This window comes from Alosa pseudoharengus, unplaced genomic scaffold (assembly GCF_046254945.1).
Source record: "Alosa pseudoharengus isolate Yale_2024_CS ecotype anadromous, Long Island Sound unplaced genomic scaffold, YU_APseudo_1.1 YU_APseudo_1.1_scf_15, whole genome shotgun sequence".
Taxonomy (NCBI): Eukaryota; Metazoa; Chordata; class Actinopteri; order Clupeiformes; family Clupeidae; genus Alosa; species Alosa pseudoharengus.
Genome location: NW_027468620.1, coordinates 30,604,177 through 30,622,421, shown reverse-complemented (window position 1 = coordinate 30,622,421; position 18,245 = coordinate 30,604,177). Strand labels below are relative to the sequence as shown.

At 40.6% G+C, this 18,245-nt stretch overlaps 1 protein-coding gene across 2 annotated transcripts in view; it reads right to left on the bottom strand.

Moving 5' to 3' along the window:
• Positions 1 to 1,117: 1,117 nt before the first annotated feature.
• Positions 1,118 to 18,245, bottom strand: part of LOC143124584 (cytosolic phospholipase A2 zeta-like) — an 87,619-nt gene continuing 70,491 nt past the window's right edge. For both annotated transcript variants that reach the window (XM_076286226.1, XM_076286227.1), the window contains 8 exons: positions 15,165 to 15,276; positions 14,578 to 14,715; positions 14,318 to 14,416; positions 10,744 to 10,923; positions 10,383 to 10,552; positions 8,461 to 8,647; positions 6,973 to 7,209; positions 1,118 to 1,965 (listed from right to left, as the gene is read on the bottom strand). In XM_076286226.1, coding sequence (XP_076142341.1) covers positions 6,995 to 7,209; positions 8,461 to 8,647; positions 10,383 to 10,552; positions 10,744 to 10,923; positions 14,318 to 14,416; positions 14,578 to 14,715; positions 15,165 to 15,276 — 1,101 coding nt within the window. In that variant the 3' untranslated portion in view covers positions 1,118 to 1,965; positions 6,973 to 6,994. The remainder of the gene's footprint in view (positions 1,966 to 6,972; positions 7,210 to 8,460; positions 8,648 to 10,382; positions 10,553 to 10,743; positions 10,924 to 14,317; positions 14,417 to 14,577; positions 14,716 to 15,164; positions 15,277 to 18,245) is intronic.

Sequence of the window (18,245 nt, the reverse complement as noted above, 5' to 3'; positions counted from 1 at the left end):
ATGGTCATAATCTGCTGTGCCTTTTTTCTTATTTTAGCAGCATCATCTTTGGGGTTGCTCAATTGAAGCGTGGAATGCGGCTCTTCACAATGCAGAATGCTCCATTGACTTGAATGGGATTTCCCAACGTTCTACGGTAAAAAATGTTCATGTAATTGGGTCATTCCATGTGAAAACAGCCAATATCGGGGTATCATATTTTGCTGAAAAGCGGTAAATATATGCCTTATGTTACCAAACAAAGGAATCTGAAGTTTCAGGTCAACATCTCAAACGGTTTGCCTGTGGCGTCCATTTGAATTCCGGGTGCCACGGCATTGACACATTGGAATTTCACATTTTATCTTTTGCCATTTTTGGAAGCCCATAACGTCTGTTCTAGTAGTGGTAGAGGGCTGGAAACTGGTGTGGTAGTTCATTGTAGCCTGTACTACACAATCAACATTCCTTACTGTTTGGGTGAGAGGTGGGTCACCAAAGTCCTAAAAAATGTTGATGCCATGTGTGATTTTTCACTTTTTGGGTAGCCCTAGCACCACAATTAATGATCATATTTATTCTACACAGGATTATTTGTTATATGTGGGAACCTTGCTCTTACCAAAATGAATTTGAAGGGTATGGTACCAGTGAGGTGTAACCCTCCAGTTACAGGTCCGAAGTGCTAACCAGTAGGCCATGGCTGCCCCAAGCTCTGCTTAGCTCCGCTGGTGGGAAACGCATGGAACTCATAGCTGTCCTATTGCGTGCAGAGGGAATTTGAAAGACAACCGATTATCCCGCCCCTCGGACTGAGCACTGCGAACGGTGAGTGCCCAGACCATAGCTGTCAGCGCACTTAATTAATCATATCTCACTGAATACCGAACAGATTCTCACGCAGGGGTATTCCAAGTAGGCCTATGTGGTTTAGTGACAAACTAATTGACAGAATAAGTTGTAAACCTCCCAGTAGAAAAGCTGTATGATACAGGAAACATGGTTGTGTGTATTTTAATATTCATAGTGGGCTTAATAGTAATAGAATATTCTGATATATGATATATTATAAAGTGATGACATCCAATATAAACACTGGGAAAGTAACTAATCCATGTTTGACAGCATAGACAGAAACTGATTTGATACAAGTTTTAATGAGTTAAATTGACAGAAAAAATCCATTAACATTTTCAGTTCAGTGCCATCAAAAATAAAGTTTGATGAACAGACATTGGTGTGGCATAAGTAAAGGAAATGGAGTAACTGGGTTCAATATCAACAGCAGTTGTTAGACAAGTCCAATACATATTGTAAAGTGTAAGTTTGTAGGTTTGTTTCTGATCCTTAAAAAACAGACATTGGTTTGGCATAGTAAGTGTAACAGTTCATCAATTCAAGACAAAAAGGTGACTTGTCACTTGTACAGTGTCAATGGGTTCATCAACAGCATCTGTTATTTACAGTTCACAGAAAGGTTTCAGCCCCAATGAAGAGATTAAATAAAGAGGAATTACAGTAAGAAACATTTTAGAAACTGCTAAGATCAGCCCGTTCATTGCAATCAGTAAAGCATTGGGGAGTGTCTTCACAGGCTCAGTGAGACAGAGGTTACTGTCATGCAGTTGGTTCTATGATTTCGACAACTGGTGCATGTAATTGTGTATGTTCCCACCTTGCTAAAATTGCTGGGGTACACTTTGGCTAAGAAAAAAAGTGCTTCAGACAGCAGGTGGGCAAATAAGATAGCAGTACATAGTGAAACTGGGTAAACTCCATAAAAGAGGACTGAGTCAACCAGACGATGGGAAAATGGGACACAGAGTGGTGAATGCAGGTGATGAAAGTGGAGCTCATAAATCAAATATTCAGTCACAGTGTAGCAGATGCCCTGCAATACTGCAATGAAGAGCTGCACCTTCCTCAGTTCCAGGGATGTGAGGAGACTGTTCAGTTCTTTCAGTCTCCTTGAGCAAGGCAGTTGTTCTGGGGAGATATAAAATAAATAAATGAATAGGAATTTGAAAGGCATCTTATTCTTGTTAGGGTAAATGACATGTGAATAATACAGTGTTGGGCAAGCTACTTCAAAATTGTAGTGAGCTAAACTATCAGTTATTCTGCCATGAATAAAACACACAATACTACCACCCAGTCAAATGTATTTGTAACACAAACACAGCAGTAGGCTAGTTCTCTAGGAAGCTACTTTAAATTGTGCCAATTACACATGACAAGAAAAGTGTAGCTTGTGTGGCTAAGCTACTTGATAAATAAAGAAGTTAGGCTATTGAAAAGTTATTTTATTCAGGAAATAGTGAAGCTAGGTTACCAACACGCTTAGGCTACAAGTAGCAGCTAGCGATTGCCCAATAATAGGCTACAGTCTGTTCCACTTGTGTCAAATTTGCCGGCCAAATCTAGTATGATTTATTTCTACAATAGCCTTTTTACTGTCTGTCTGTCACTGGGGAGTGTGTATGTGTGTGCGTGCGTGTGGCAGTAGGTGGTAGTTGGAGGTGGAGGATAAGGGTGGCCTGGTCGACATGTCATACTATAAGTGCCATCTCTGTTGAGTCAGGAAGCTTTCAAAACAAACATCAGCTTGAAGCTTTCTGCTCCCAAGAAAGGGTTTATCTTTGAGTTTTACTTTCTTTATTTGATTTCTTTTTACGATTTAGAATAAACATGATGATGATTCAGGTCATTATACAGATTGTCTTTAATTTATTGTATTTCTCTGCATAAGGCTGTTTTGACCTTTCATTGTGTACAGTTTATGTGTTTTCGATGTTGCTTTTTGGGCAGCCGTGGCCCACTGGTTAGCACTCCGGACCTGTAACTGGAGGGTTGCCGGTTCGAGCCCCGACCAGTGGGAACGGCTGAAGTGCCCTTGAGCAAGGCACCTAACCCCTCACTAGCAGTAGCAGGCAGCTCACTGCGCCGGGATTAGTGTGTGCTTCACCTCACTGTGTGTTCACTGTGTGCTAAGTGTGTAATCACTAATTCACGGATTGGGATAAATGCAGGGACCAAATTTCCCCTCACGGGATCAAAAGAGTATATATACTTATACTTATACTAAAGGATCACATTTAGCCAACCTGTGGTGTGAACTTATGGTAATTAGCCCTTGGACATCATTGCACCTGTTTTTATTGTTATGTTTTATTTATAATACATTGCTTGAGAACTAGACGCTGCCATTAATGGCAAAATCCCAATAACAGTGAAATTGTGACTAGGTCCCGAATAAGTTAACTTCTAGGATGCCTTCCATTTATATTTAAATGAGCTTCCATTGGCATAGAGCATCACAGTCCCGCCCCTCCTCCAGAGAGCTTAGTTTCCGGAAGTAAATTTCCCATTAATTTCTCCCATTGACGTTTTGGAAAAATCTGTATCTAAAGAGTTTTAAAGCACGTCTTAGGATAATCAGCTACGGCGTAACTCATAAGCATACAACATATCTTCTGACAGAGTGAAAAAACAAAGAGAAAGTCCAAAAAAAGTCAAAAGTACAAGACTGTGTACATATGTTCAATTCCGAGCGAAGGAACTACTCATCCCATAAACCACCGCGCCTCACTGAATAATATAGGCAAACCCGGCGCGATTTTGCCATTAGAACTTCCAACCGACGACAGCACACAAACCTTTTCCTCCAAACAGTGATTTTTATATAGTGAATGTGCAGTTAATAGCAGTTATTTCAGGAGTAATCGTGTAAATAATAGTGTTTTGGTATTGAATGTTATATTTACCATTGTGTATTTTATATTGTGTGTGTGTGAAAGTGGTTAACGTTAACGTTAGTAACATTGTGCAGTGCTTCGTATCTGACTGCCATCCTGATGCATGGACCGCTCTTGGACCACCATATTCAGTTTATTAACTTACTGTGAATTATTACACAAAATGTTCATTAAATGTACAAAGAAGTTAGCCTAGAAATCTAGACGCACCCTAGCGGCAGCAAATTACATTTGCTTCCAGGGCTAGTCTAGCTAGGGCTTGTGAGCTCGAAAAATTAAACTTCTATCAGGCCAATCAAATCGTGTATATCGTGCAAAACTCACCATACAACTTTGTAGGCCTTGTCCCTCATGCTGGCCCTTACAAAACCTGTAAGCTGACCCTCGGATACACAACAGTCAATAATGTGACCCAATTTAAAGTGGTTTTCACCCCTTTGGACACTCTTGATTTCGTCCTTGAAACAGTGAAATATTCACGGGGGCATGGACGGTTTGCTTACCATTTTAGCAGGTACTGCAGTTTCTAGCCGGTGGTAGCATCCAGCTTGTGCTATCAGCTAGCTAGCTAGTTCAAAAGTTTAAGTACTTAATGAGGATATACAGGGCTTTTTATGCCTCGACTAAGTTGTTGTTTTCTATAAACAACAATTCATGTTCATAGAAACAACAAGGTCACTAAAACATAATAGATAGATAGATAGATACTTTATTGATCCTCAAGGGGAAATTCAAGAATATATATATATATATATATATATATATATATATATTATAATATATGTCATACCTGTGTTGCAGCATGTAGGCTAATGTTAGCAGCATTATAATGACATTCTAAATAAGTATAAGTATAGTATATATACTTTTTTGATCCCGTGAGGGAAATTTGGTCTCTGCATTTAACCCAATCGGTGAATTAGTGAAACAAACAGCACACAGTGAACACCAGTGATGGGCAGTAACGCGTTAGAAGTAACGCGTTACTGTAATCCAATTACTTTTTTCAAGTAACGAGTAAAGTAAGGGATTACAATTGCAAAAACAGTAATTAGATTACTTTACTTTCCTGCAAGCAGCCTGCAGTGCTCAGTATGATGGATTATGGATCCATTTAATGCAGCATGTTGGTATTTCATTGAATATATTGTACAATGCTGTAAAATATTGGCTTATGCTTCCTAATATGTTGCTGGAAAACAGAAATATGTGTGTTTAATTTACAATGGCACATTATGTATTTATTTATTATTATATCTGCAGCACCAGCTGATTTTAACTCTGCTGAAGAGGATATATTTAGAACTTGTCATTATTTCAATACATTTGACAATTTTAAGCTTGACCTACCACTTTCTTAGAGCAATGAGGGACAGGTGGGGCTCGAAAAGGCCCCCTTGATCAAAGTGGGGAATGAAAGAAAAAGTTTGAGAACCACTGCCTTAAACTAAGCATTTACATGAAGCACAGTAGCCTATGCCGATTGAAACACATTCCACTCAGATAGGTGCTACCAGGCTCATATAGGCTATCACTTTTAATTGCAAACAGAAAATGTCTAGCTAGCTGTTTATACCAACCTAATATCATGACTATTGCTAATATAGTGCCAAATGTGGAGTTTGTGGACTAGCCATAGGCTTATATTTGAATGGAGCTGATCATTATGAGAGTTGTATAGATGCTCTTAAAGTGACAGTGCACCATTTATAAATGAGTTAAACTGCATCAAATTAGTAGTATTTCTTAAGAAATATTTTAAACTAACAGTTCTGCTTTGGGCACCAAAATAGCCAGCAGCGGCACTGCACACACACAGTTCAAACACATACTCTTCTTGACATTAGAACAGCCTAAATGTGGCATGCAACATCATTTTCTGTTTTGGTAAATGCATTACTCCTCTCTGCACTGCAACTGTTAAAAGATGTAAATGTTAATAGAGACTTTGGTTTTAATATTTTTTTTGCTGTATTTTATTTACATCTATTCGAATGAAGGAGTATACACACCAAAAAGTTAAGATTGAAACTAATAAAACCAAGTTTTAAAAAAGCGTATTCAGGTTGTGTATAGCTAGTGTGTTTTTGTAAAGTAACTAAGTAAAGTAAATAGTAAAGTAACTAATTACTTTTTAAAATAAGTAAACAGTAAAGTAACTAGATTACTTTCTTGGATAAGTAATCAGTAATCAGTAACTAATTACTTTTTCCAAGTAACTTGACCAACACTGGTGAACACACAGTGAGGTGAAGCACACACTAATCCCGGCGCAGTGAGCTGCCTTGCTCAAGGGCACTTCAGCCGCAGCCCACTGGTCGGGGCTCGAACCGGCAACCCTCCGGTTATAAGTCCAGAGTGCTAACCAGTGGGCCACGGCTGCCCCTAATGTCGGCTACCTGAAAAGTTAAGTGTTTAAACTAGCATTTACAGTGTCCTATTTGATGGTGTATTAGCCCTGACTAAGTTCGTGTGATATATAAACCACAATCATTGTTGATACAAGTACCAATGTTCGTCTAGAAAGTTTTTATTCACATGAAGATTTTCGCCGTATGCAGTAATTTAGACTCCGCCATCTTTGTCAATATTTTTCGCTAAAGAGTTTCAAACTATGATCATAACGGCCTTTCCACCAATCAGAGGCATCACTGTGGGATTGTTCAGGATTGTGGGTAATGAAGTACTTATCCAAGACATTGCGAATAAAAGACATTAATCTCAAAACGAGGTTAGTGCCCCGTGAACTTTTGGCGTCTATATGAGCATACACAATCGCTTAGTACAGCCGTAGCTGGTTTTGAGTCTACCATGTGCAGTTAAGTTTTTATGGCTTATACCCGAATTGTCAATGGAGAAATTGAATTGAATTCTTATTTCCGGAAACTCCTGTGGGCGGGACTGTGAAGCTCTATTGTTCTCTTCCTCTTGTGTGAAGGCTTGTTGTCATTTCACAAAATGGCCCGCAGTGCTCTTGGGCACTAAGCATGTAATTCCACCATCACTATATAGGTTTGTTTGATTACGCAACGATTTGATTTGTTTGTTCATCTTGTTGTTTTGAGACACATTTGTGCTATGTGATGATGTGTTAAATAGTAGCCTACTTGATAAGTACTTTATGATGATAATACTTTATTGTGCTATCCTAAAGCTTTTTTACTTAATTGTGCTATATCCTAAATATTTTTTACTTTATTATGCTATCCTTGATGTCTTTGTAAGAATGTTATCTCACAGAGTAGTCAGTCAGTCAGTGTTCACTTCTGTCTTCTTGGATTCTTTCTCTGTAGAGCCCTGCGTAGAGCTGACAGCAGGATGTCACTGTTGTTCAGGACGTTGTAGGAAGAAAGATCCATCAGCTTCTGGAAATCCTCAGGCTGGTAGGCCAGGTTCATAGTGTGGTACGGCGAATCGCCAGTGATGACGTCTATCTCTCCCCGTTTTAGTTCATCCACCCCTTTTCGCTTGACACCTTAACATAATAAGCAAGAAGATGAACTTTTGAAGTTAAAACTAAGCTGAACGACGACTGCCTTATTTTTTCCAAGACACAGTCAGTACACGGAATGGTGTAGGAATGAGAAGAGGGTGGAGCCTGAAACATTACGAGGATGGGCCGAATACTGGAACAGGGGGCCTGGATAACATACACTGCTCACAAAAATTAAGGGAACACTTACAGTTTTCCACAATTGTTAAAACTCATTTTTTGAAACCTTCCACCCTTTTCTCCATTCTCAAACTACATTCACAGAATGTCTGACAGTTCTTGCAAAATAAAACACTTGCCTCAAAAGTTTTACTTGTGCTCAGAACCAAACAGTGTCAGAGTACCGATCCAGTGTATGATTGAAGTGTTAAATTTTTTTAGCAGTATATTATGTAGAGTTGACACTTCTCACATAGATCTCATTATCATTCAATTCATCCTTCCCACCATTTGTAATATGTATTATAAAAGGTGTACTGTTTTTCAGTTAGGTCCAGCAAATTTGTATCAATTTGCTGGACCTAACTGGTGTCTTTATTTCTGACATGTTTTGTTTTTTTTCTATGTTGAATTGGTGTTTATTGTTCAGCACTTTGTATCACAATTGTTCACAAAAGGTAGTACATAAATTAAAATGGATTGATTGATTGATTGACTACCCACTCTCCTACAAAGAGACATTCAGTCCACCTAATTACTAGCAAAAGTCAATAAGGTTATGCAAAAGAATAAGGAAGCATCCACTAGTTGGCCAAAGATGTATCCAAATACTCATGTTCCTGAGTATAAGTGAAACATACCAGTGCATCTCAAATTTGAATATAGTCAAAAAGTCCATTACCCTGAGAGATTAAATGCTCAGGAAACCATTGACGGTATTTTGACTTAATTAGTTTATTAGGGCTCTTCTCAGGTTGACATTTCTGTATTATAGATTCTTCATTCTAGTATGTTAAGGTACAGGATTTTTGATTTCCATGAGCTGTAAACTGTAATCTTCAAGATTAGAATAATCCAGACTAAAACAAAAAAAGGCTTAAAATATGTCACTTTATGTGTAATGAATATAGATTATTTATATTGAAATAAATTACGGTAATTCCCCCCCCCCCCCATGATATTCAATTGTTTTAAAAAGCCCCACTCAATAACATGAAACAAAGCCCTCTGAATACAACATTGCTCTTTCTGACCTGTATACTATAGTTAGTGGTTGTGCTGCTGTCCACTAACCTGGGGCTTTGAACTCTCTGAAGGTGAGGTTGACCATGGGGAAGTGAACCACAATGGGAGCTCTGGGATTGTTCTTGTCCTCAAACACGTACACCTCCTTCATGGGTTTTTTCTCCACATGGCTAAAATCGATGTGAGGGAACGGGATCCTGTGGTCAGTGCAGTGCTTCTGGGTTTTCTTCAGCACCTGATAAGTCAAGTCAAGTCATGTATATCTATAGCGCATTTTATACACAGGGGTCATTCAATGTGCTTTACAGAAACAAAAGCAGAGTAATAGTAAATAATAGCATAAAACAGGAACAAAACATAAGACACAAGGTAGAATAATTAGAAGACAGATTCAGAAATTGTAACTCAGTGATAACTGGATGTACATTCGATCAGTTAGCAGAAGGCATGTGAGAAGTTTGGTCTTAAGTCTAGATTTAAAACTGGCTACAGTTGGGGCCTTTTTGATGTCATCCGAAAGTCAGTTCCAGAGCTGAGGAAACCCCATTCATTTTTGGACCCGATCAGACTCAAAGGGAACTTTGAAGCATTTTCCATACTGTAGCCTATTTTCTCGCAATGATAGCGAAAGTGAAACTTAGTGCCCTTTTAGTTTAAATGATTAATTTGTGCGTGCCCGTGTCAGTCATTTCTTTCACATGTCTTTTAACATATATAATGCATTCATATGCTAGTAGCAATGTCAGAAATGAACCTGTTTATAGGCCTCTTAGAGATGGTTGTTGCATCTTGCATGTTACATTTAGATGCGCACTCAATCGCGCATCCATGCAGGCAAAACGTAGTGTAGGCTAGGACTCATGTGGCGACGGCACACAACAGGAAAAAACGTTTACAATGCACTGGCGGTGAAGTCTACAAATAATCAAAAAAAGGAATTTGCACCTCTATTCAGATAAAAGTTGTAGTAGTGTTTCTATGTGTTGGCACAAAACGTAATTTCTGTCAGAGACCAGGCTATAATGCATGGGGTAACGTAAGGTGAGTCAAACAGAAGAGGGGCCTGTCTTAGCAGCCTATTACTGAATCATGTCCCTTTCAAACTACGTTAAAATTGTGTGTTTAGCCGCCAGCATAATAAAATCAAAACACAAATACAAAATCTTATTAGGCTATAGGTCCAAACCTATGCGTCTAAACCTTAGTTAAAAAAATACTCAGGTGTAATTAGTCAAAGAGCCATTGTATTCTGTATAATATAGAGGTTAACAAAGATACTCTAGTTTGTACTTTCTTTTAAAATATACATTTTGGAGTCAAATAAAGTCATACCACAGGTCTATGTCCAGGGATGGATTACTGAATGGGCCTACTGGGCCCAAGAGCTCAGGGGGCCCTGAAGTCCAAGCCTCTGTGTGAAGTTGCTTCTTCTCTACCCTTCTTTTCTTTTTCCACAAAACTCACCAGAAGTCATCATTTAAAGGGTCATTTTTAAAAAACATCTTCTGGGGGAGCGTGCCCCCGGACCCCCCTATCTTGACTGGGGGAGGCCTTTTTGCATATGTGTCCAGGGATTCATAATCCATCCATGCCTATGTCCGTCAAACGTTTGGAATACCCTAATTGACTGACTTACTAATTACTAATTACTTGTTTGTGGTTTTTAATAATATTTTTGCATGGCAGGAAATGTATTGAAATTCTGTTTGGGGGTCCCCAAGACACCACCACAGATGTTGACTACGACATGACTACGGCCTTGACACACACACACATAAATAGACAAACACAACTCCAGCTTTTTGTATGGTAAACACCAGCTCCAATCTGCAGCCCATACACTATCCTATAGAAACACTACCCTATAGCAACGTCTCACGCATGTGTCTGAAAGGAGACACACCTTTGTGGTTACATTGAAAGACAATGAGTTCCCAGAGTGCATTTCTGCCAGCAGGGGAGATACGTACATCAAACTGATCTGAATCCCAGGAGTAGTTGAGGGACAGGATGAGGTCCATGCATCTGTGGGGTCGGAGTACTGGGGTGAACGCCATGTTACAGGCAAACCCTGCGTCCACCAGATCCAGGAAGTGGTCAGCTGGGGTCAGCTGGTTTGGGAACGCGTCAGGGTGTGTGTCTGGATCGGAAGGAGGGAGTACATTTACATTTAATTAGTAAAAGCTAAAGCTTGATTATCCAGCTTTACGCACGCGCACCCACACACACACACACACACAGCCTAATTATATATTATATATATATATATATATATATATATATATATATATAGTAGATATATGTATGTACCATACTATATAAAGACATTACCTTGTCCGGCGGTGAAACCAGTCTTGCTGTTGTAGTCCCAGTGGAGATAGAGGCCTCGCATAAAGTTGTAAATCTGGCTGACGATTGGTCGGCTGTTGAAGAAGCTGGTGATGCTCTGTGCCATGTAGGAGGCTGGTTTGATCAGGAAGGTGTCCAGGGTGGATGGCCTGCTGTCCGTCTCTGGAGAGGGAGGGCACACCTCAGAAATCAGGGCCACACATGATCCGTCACCACACGACACACACTCCACATGATCCACCACTACACAACACACAGCATTGGTTCACTCCTAATCTTAGGAAGCTATGCCAAGCCAAAGAGGAGGCCTACAGGAGTGGGGATCGGGACCTATATAAGCAGGCCAGAAACAAGCTGACAAAGGAGATCAGGGTAGCCAAAAGAAGCTACCGTGAGAAATTAAAAAATAGCCTCTCAGACAACGATCCTGCAGCAGTTTGGAAAGGCCTGCAACAACAGGTCAGGAATTACATAAGACCATCCACACATCCTGCAGAAAATCCCAGACTGGCTGATGACCTGAATGACTTTTACTGCACCCATTATCACACCCCTCACGCACTATAGGTTTCCCCAAACCCCCTCCCCCCACCTGCGTTAACAATCTGCGAGAAGGATGTGTGCTGGCTCTTTCAGAAGCAGAAGATCAAGAAGGCTCCAGGACTTGATGGTGTGTCCCCCTCTTGTCTGCAGCTGAGGCCAATCTTCACAAAGATCTTTAACCAGTCCCTGGAGCTGTGTGAGGTGCCCTCCTGCTTCAAATGCTCCACCATCATCCCAGTCCCCTTCCTCCATCACAGGATTAAATGACTACAGGCCCATTGCCCTGACGTCTGTGATCATGAAATCCTTTGAAAGGCTGGTGTTGAGCAGAGCCGGACAGTAACGGAGTACATTTACTTGAGTACAGTACTTGAGTACACTTTTGAGGGATCTGTACTTTACTCAAGTACATTTGAGAGACAAATACTGTACTCTTTACTCCACTACATTTCTATCCATAACCGTGAGTACCCGTTACTTCTTCTAAAAAAAAAAGGAAAAAAGAAAAATCTCGGAAACCCTCAATTTGTCGTTTCCCTCTCAAACGTGATTGGATTGTGCAGGCGCCACTGATTGGGACAGCCTATCAGCAATCACCGCTAAAGTCAACTCCATGGTCAGATTTAGATAAGAGACGAAACCATGGACGTAACAATGGATGAAGACGCAGCAGGTCCATCCCAGGAATGTGCCAACCTGTGGCCCCACCTCGCCAGACTATTTCAATGTTCTGAACAAGTTAATGACAGTTTTCGCTTCAAGTGTTTCAATTACAAAATAGTATTTTGTATTTGAAATACGTATTTTAAGAAATATTTAGAAATACTGCCCATCCCTGGCAACATGGTAAAAAGATGAAAATGACTTGATTTTACTTCCAATTCCTTTTACATTCTTCAAGGTATTAACATTAACATTTTTCATAACTCCATGTAGGACGTTTCTGTACATAAATGTAACCACTGTGGCAGTAGTAATGCAATATTTAGAAAATGTACTCTTGTACTCTTGATACTCAAGTACTTTTAAAAACAAGTACTTCAGTACTTTTACTTAAGTAGACATCTGACTGTTGTACTTTTACTTGTACTTGAGTAAAATTTGGCAAAGGGTATCTGTACTTTTACTCAAGTAATGAAGCTGTGTACTCTGTCCGCCTCTGGTGTTGAGTCATCTGAAGGACATAACAGGACCCCGGCTGGACCTCTGCAGTTTGCCTACAAGGCAAACAGATTGGTGGATGATGCCGTCAATATGAAACTGCAATTCATCCTGCACCACCTCGACTCCCCAGGGACGTATGCCAGGATCTTGTTTGTGGACTTCAGCTCAGCATTCAACACCATCATGCCTGAACTCCTACATCAGAAGCTCACCCAGTTCTCAGTGCCTGCCTCTACCTGTCTGTGGATCATCAGCTTTCTGACGGACAGGCAGCAGCATGTCAGACTAGGGAGCATCTCATCCAAAACCCGGTCCATCAGTACAGGCGCCCCACAGGGGTGTGTCCTTTTCCCGCTGCTCTTCCCCCTCTACACTAATGACTGCATCTCTAGGAGCCAAACTCCTGAAGTTTGCAGATGACACCACCGACATTGGTTTGATCCAGGATGGTGATGAGTCTCCTTACAGAAAGGTGGTGGAAGAGCTGGTCCAGTGGTGCAGTCAGAACCACCTGGAGCTTAACCCCAAGAAGACTGTGGAGATGACAGTGGACTTTAGGAGAAGTCCCCCCCTCTCCCACCCCTTGCCATTGAGAACGACACAGTGTCCAAGGTGGATTCCTTTAGGTTCCTGGGATTCACAGGACCTAAAATGGTCTCTCCACATTAACACTATCCAGAAAAAGGCCCAGCAGAGCTTATACTTCCTGAGACAGCTAAGAAAGTTTAATCTGGAGCTGCTGACCACTTTCTACTCAGCCATCATTCAGTCTGTCATCTGCACCTCCATCACTGTCTGGTTTGGGTCAGCCACCAAACGAGACGGGGCCAGACTGCAATGGACAATTAGGGCTGCAGAGAGGATCGTTAGAGCTGACCTTCCCTCCATCCAGGACCTGTACCGGTCCAGGGTCAGCAAAAGGGTAGCAAAATCTGTACAGATCTCTCACATCCTGGTCACAAACTGTTCGACCTCCTTCCCTCTGGTAGACGATACAGGGCACTGGTTGCCAAAACCAGCCGACACAAAGCAGCTTCTTCCCCCAAGCAGTCACTCTGTTGCACACTCAGTAACAGCCCCCACCCTTACACTGAACAAAGTCAATCAACACTGTTCTTCTCATCTACCTCATCTCCTTAAAGGGCCCTTCTGTAACTCCAGTCATCTACCTCATCTCCTTAAAGGGCCCTTCTGTAACTCCAGTCATCTACCTCATCTCCTTAAAGGGCCCTTCTGTAACTCCAGTCATCTACCTCATCTCCTTAAAGGGCCCTTCTGTAACTCCAGTCATCTACCTCATCTCCTTAAAGGGCCCTTCTGTAACTCCAGTCATCTACCTCATCTCCTTAAAGGGCCCTTCTGTAACTCCAGTCATCTACCTCATCTCCTTAAAGGGCCCTTCTGTAACTCCAGTCATCTACCTCATCTCCTTAAAGGGCCCTTCTGTAACTCCAGTCATTTCTTCGCCGATTTCTCTTTTGTTGCCGCCTACAGCTTTGGGCTGCATATTTCACAACCGTCTTTTTGGTCTTTTTGCTGGCTCTGCCATGATGAACATCTGAAAGATGGAGCCATCTTATAGCTAGCCGACATGGCTAATCGGTGCTTGAGGGGAGCGTGTGTATGTACAGAGAATTTTGTGTTTCTCGCTCATTCTCGCTTCTCACGGGACTTCCTGATTCAGGCACTACCGGGACGCTAGTGTAGATCTTGCAAGGCTGGTTTTCCACTAGGAGACGGTTGAGGGAACAGGGAAAGCCACGACAGGTCCATTAACAATCACAATGACCTCTCAACTGTTTTATTAAGTTGAAAATGTTGCATAGGGGGCCTTTAAAGGTACCAGTACCTGTGTTAGTGACATCACCACCTATCCAGGATGGAACATAGCCAGTGGCATGGTACCACAGATCAGTCAGGTTAATGGAGAAAACACTGCTCCAGATTCCTACAAAACACACACACACACACACACACACGCACACACACACCCACACACCAGAAACTGCATTTAGATAAATAAGCATGCTGAATATCACACAAAATAGCTTTCACTCACTCACACACACGCACACACACTCCTCCTTCATTGCTTCATTCATCTCTTACCTATCAGGAAAGGCAGTCGAATCTCTGGTAGTCTCTTGACCCGATGACCTAGGAAGTACTCACTGCCAAAGTCCTCAGTGGGCACAAATGCACCATACTTGGGAAGGCCGACCTCATACGGGTTAAATTCACACCATTCTACAATGACAGGACATGACAGTAACACACACACACACACACACACTCTCACACACACATACACAGGTCTGGAAGATCTGTGAATCTGAAAGATTTAATAAGAGCCTAATGCACAAATTTAAGTTCAGTTTCACTGCTGGTTTCGCCTGTGAAAGTAGTAAAACGAACGTCAAGTTCGTAAACAGGCATTAATGGACTCCTTTGAGACGGACCTGCAGAAAAAAAATCTAACTTGCTAACAGGGTTGTCTGGGTTCACCCAGGCTAATACTATGGACATACCACAGCAGACAATACAGTGATAAATGAAGAAATACATAGTCATAGGATTATGTGTCAGGATTATCTTCCAGAGGTAAAGTGCACTTAATGCCGCAGTGTCATATGAATTAACAAATTAAACATTTAACATAAAATAAAATTCTGTACAGAACAGAGTTTAATGACTACCTGCTTCTGTAACACTGCCTTTGGTCTTCGTGTTCACAGATGTGTAGATGGGCAGAGGATTCTGTCCCTCTGATACCGCCCTCTTCTGGTCAGAGAGGGTACTCTTCCATTTCTGCACTTGCAAGGAACAGACAAGACACTTGGCTCTAGGATTTGCAGAATCTACTGATTGCTGATAAGAGTTACGGTTGGTTTCCACACAGCGAAATTTCGCTTCACTCTCATTGAGGTTGAGTGGAGACAAAATTTGCCCTGGTTGGACGAAATGAGAGCGAATCACCAAGGCAAGTGAAACAAAGTTGACGAAAGTTTAACTTTATTCAAATGAGGACCATTGAGAACCAACCAGGTCCGCATGTTTGTGTTTGGAGGCTGGAGTTACAAAGAAGTCTGACCAAGATGGTGGAGACTACCTGAGCTGTAACACGAAAATGTGTATGTGATAAAAATGTTTCTACACGAACATTGGTACTTATATCAACACAAATTGTGGTTTATATGCCACACAAACTTAGTCAGGGCACATACACCACTAAATAGACCACTGTATATGTTAGTTTAAACATTCAAACTTTTCAGCTAGTCGACAGGCCAACTGCTAGCATTTCCGGACATTGCATTTAATTGCTGCAACAGTATGAAATATATTATGTCTCAGTGATCTTGTTGTTTCTATGAACATGAATTGTTGTTTATAGGCAACATCAACTTAGTCGAGGCATAAAGACCCCGGTATATCTTCATTAAGTACCGAATCGGTGCCTTTTGCATCCCAAACACATAATCAGTTCTAAAGTTAGCTTTCTCTTTCTCGGAGCTTTCTCTGTCTATGCTCCCCAGCTTTGGAATAGCCTTCCTGATGTTGTGAAATCCTGCCCCACTATTAGTAGTTTTAAATCCAACCTAAAGACCAACCTCTTCTCCCTAGCTTTTAACACTCCCTGACTCCCTCACCTCTCCCTTTTTTTTTATATGTTTATATGTATGTATGTATTATTATTATTATTATTATTATTATTATTTTTATTATTTTTATTTTTATTATTATTTTATGTAAAGCACTTTGGTGCAATGCTATTGCTTTGAAATGTGCTATATAAATAAATTTGACTTGACTTGACTAAAGTTGCTTTAACAACAAATACATGTGTAATTTAAAAAAAAAGTAATGTTACTATAGATCATATGCATCAATATAAGACCAAGTAAAGCAATAAAATATATGTTTAAATAATTAAAATCACATAAATATATGCTATGGGTAAGGATTTTGGTTGATTTTGGCCTGTCCCACGCTATGTTTTTTTCTTTTTCAACAGCACTTCTCAGTTGTAAAATATTGGTAAATGAATAACATTTTCACAGCTTTATATTGTCTCAAGTGTAATCTCATTGTTAAGCAATGATTTTGACATAAATAGATATGTTTTCCTAGAAAATATAAGTAATTTATCATTGTCCCTTAATTTCATCTCAGTCCTGTTACTTTCACCAAAACCCTCTATAAAATAATGGTACAAACTAGAAGTGACATAATCTCAAGGAAGTGACATCATTTAGAAGAAGCAGATTCCACAGTGTAAGAAAGGGTAAGTCTTAAATGTCCTATTTTTCATGTTTTATCAGGGTTGTGAGAGAGGGGCCAAGGCCGTAGCCAGGATTTTTCAAATACCGAGGTCAGGGGCGTCGCTAGAAATTTTGGGCACTCCAAACTGCTAGGAGGTTCTTCCGAGCCCCCCCCCTCCCCCCCCCCATTTTGCCAACAACCATATATTTGTTCAGATTATAACATGTTTTGTTTATAACTTGAACCAACACACTTTTCCACAATATAATTTTTTTTAGATGCACCTGTATATCTGAGCCTTTTCCCAAATTGGATATTTGTTGCATAATTTGCAGGGTCATAGGCTGCAGATCTTGTAGGCTACCTTCCGACACAGTGAGTGTCACATCTTGACTCTCACTTGGAAGGGCCCTTCACTTATCATTTCCCTCTTCTCCTCTTTCTTCTCAACTGCCTGATTTCTATCCCCTGTCTCCTGTGTTGGATTTCTTAAAACAACAAGTCTCTAAATTACTGAACAATAATTGATATAATTTGACAATAGGTAATATTTGTGCCATGAGATAATATCCTTCACAACATTATCCATCTTATATAACATTGATATAGCTTTGTTTTCAATGCAGGTTAGCTAACTGCATCTCCACTGAATTTCAACATACATTTTCATTATTTAGCATCTCATTGGTAGCCCTAGGCCTACATTTCTCACCTTCCCTCCTTCTCTGTCTGCTCTTCTGCTGGCTTTCCAAACGTTAACTTTGTGACAGCCTTTGTTCAGGTCAGGTGAATTAAGATTAGCCTACTGGCAGAAATTAACAAGACGTCAAGTTTATTTTGAAATTTATTTTTAAACTATGTGAGCTGCGTTGCGTTCGTTAATTAGTTTAGGAGACACTCCGCGATAGCCGACTAGACTCTACTTTCGTTTTGACATGTCCTAGGTAGGCTATCACGTGACGGTTCGTTGATGCAAAGATAATTGTCTCGTCGGCTAGGCCTATTTGTAGCCTAGGCCAGTGGTTTTCAAAGTGGGGGCCGGGGCCCCCTGGGGGGCCTCAGCAAGTTGGAAGGAAAAATAAAAGCAACAAATTAAAATATACTTATTACTATGAGGGTTGTTATACAATGCCATTATAATAATTTGTCACATATCTGAACATTATATTTTCCATGATAATGACTGTGATTGAATAATAGTAGAGTGATAGCTCTCATATAGCAGAAAGCCCCAAATGCAATCTTTACACACTGTATGTATGCTCCATCGTGAAGTGCTTGTGGCTAAAATAATTATTAGGATTAGCGTAATGTATTTCTACATTTGCCGTAGTATTGTCGATGGGTTTAATAATACATCAAGGGGGTCCTTGGCCAGAGCCTAGTGGTATTTGGGGGGCCTTGTCGTGGAAAAGTTTGGGAACCCCTGGCCTAGGCTACTTAATAAATGAAACGAAACTTGAAGAAAAAAATATCGAGGACATGACCTCGGTGTCCTCTATGGTAGCTACGGC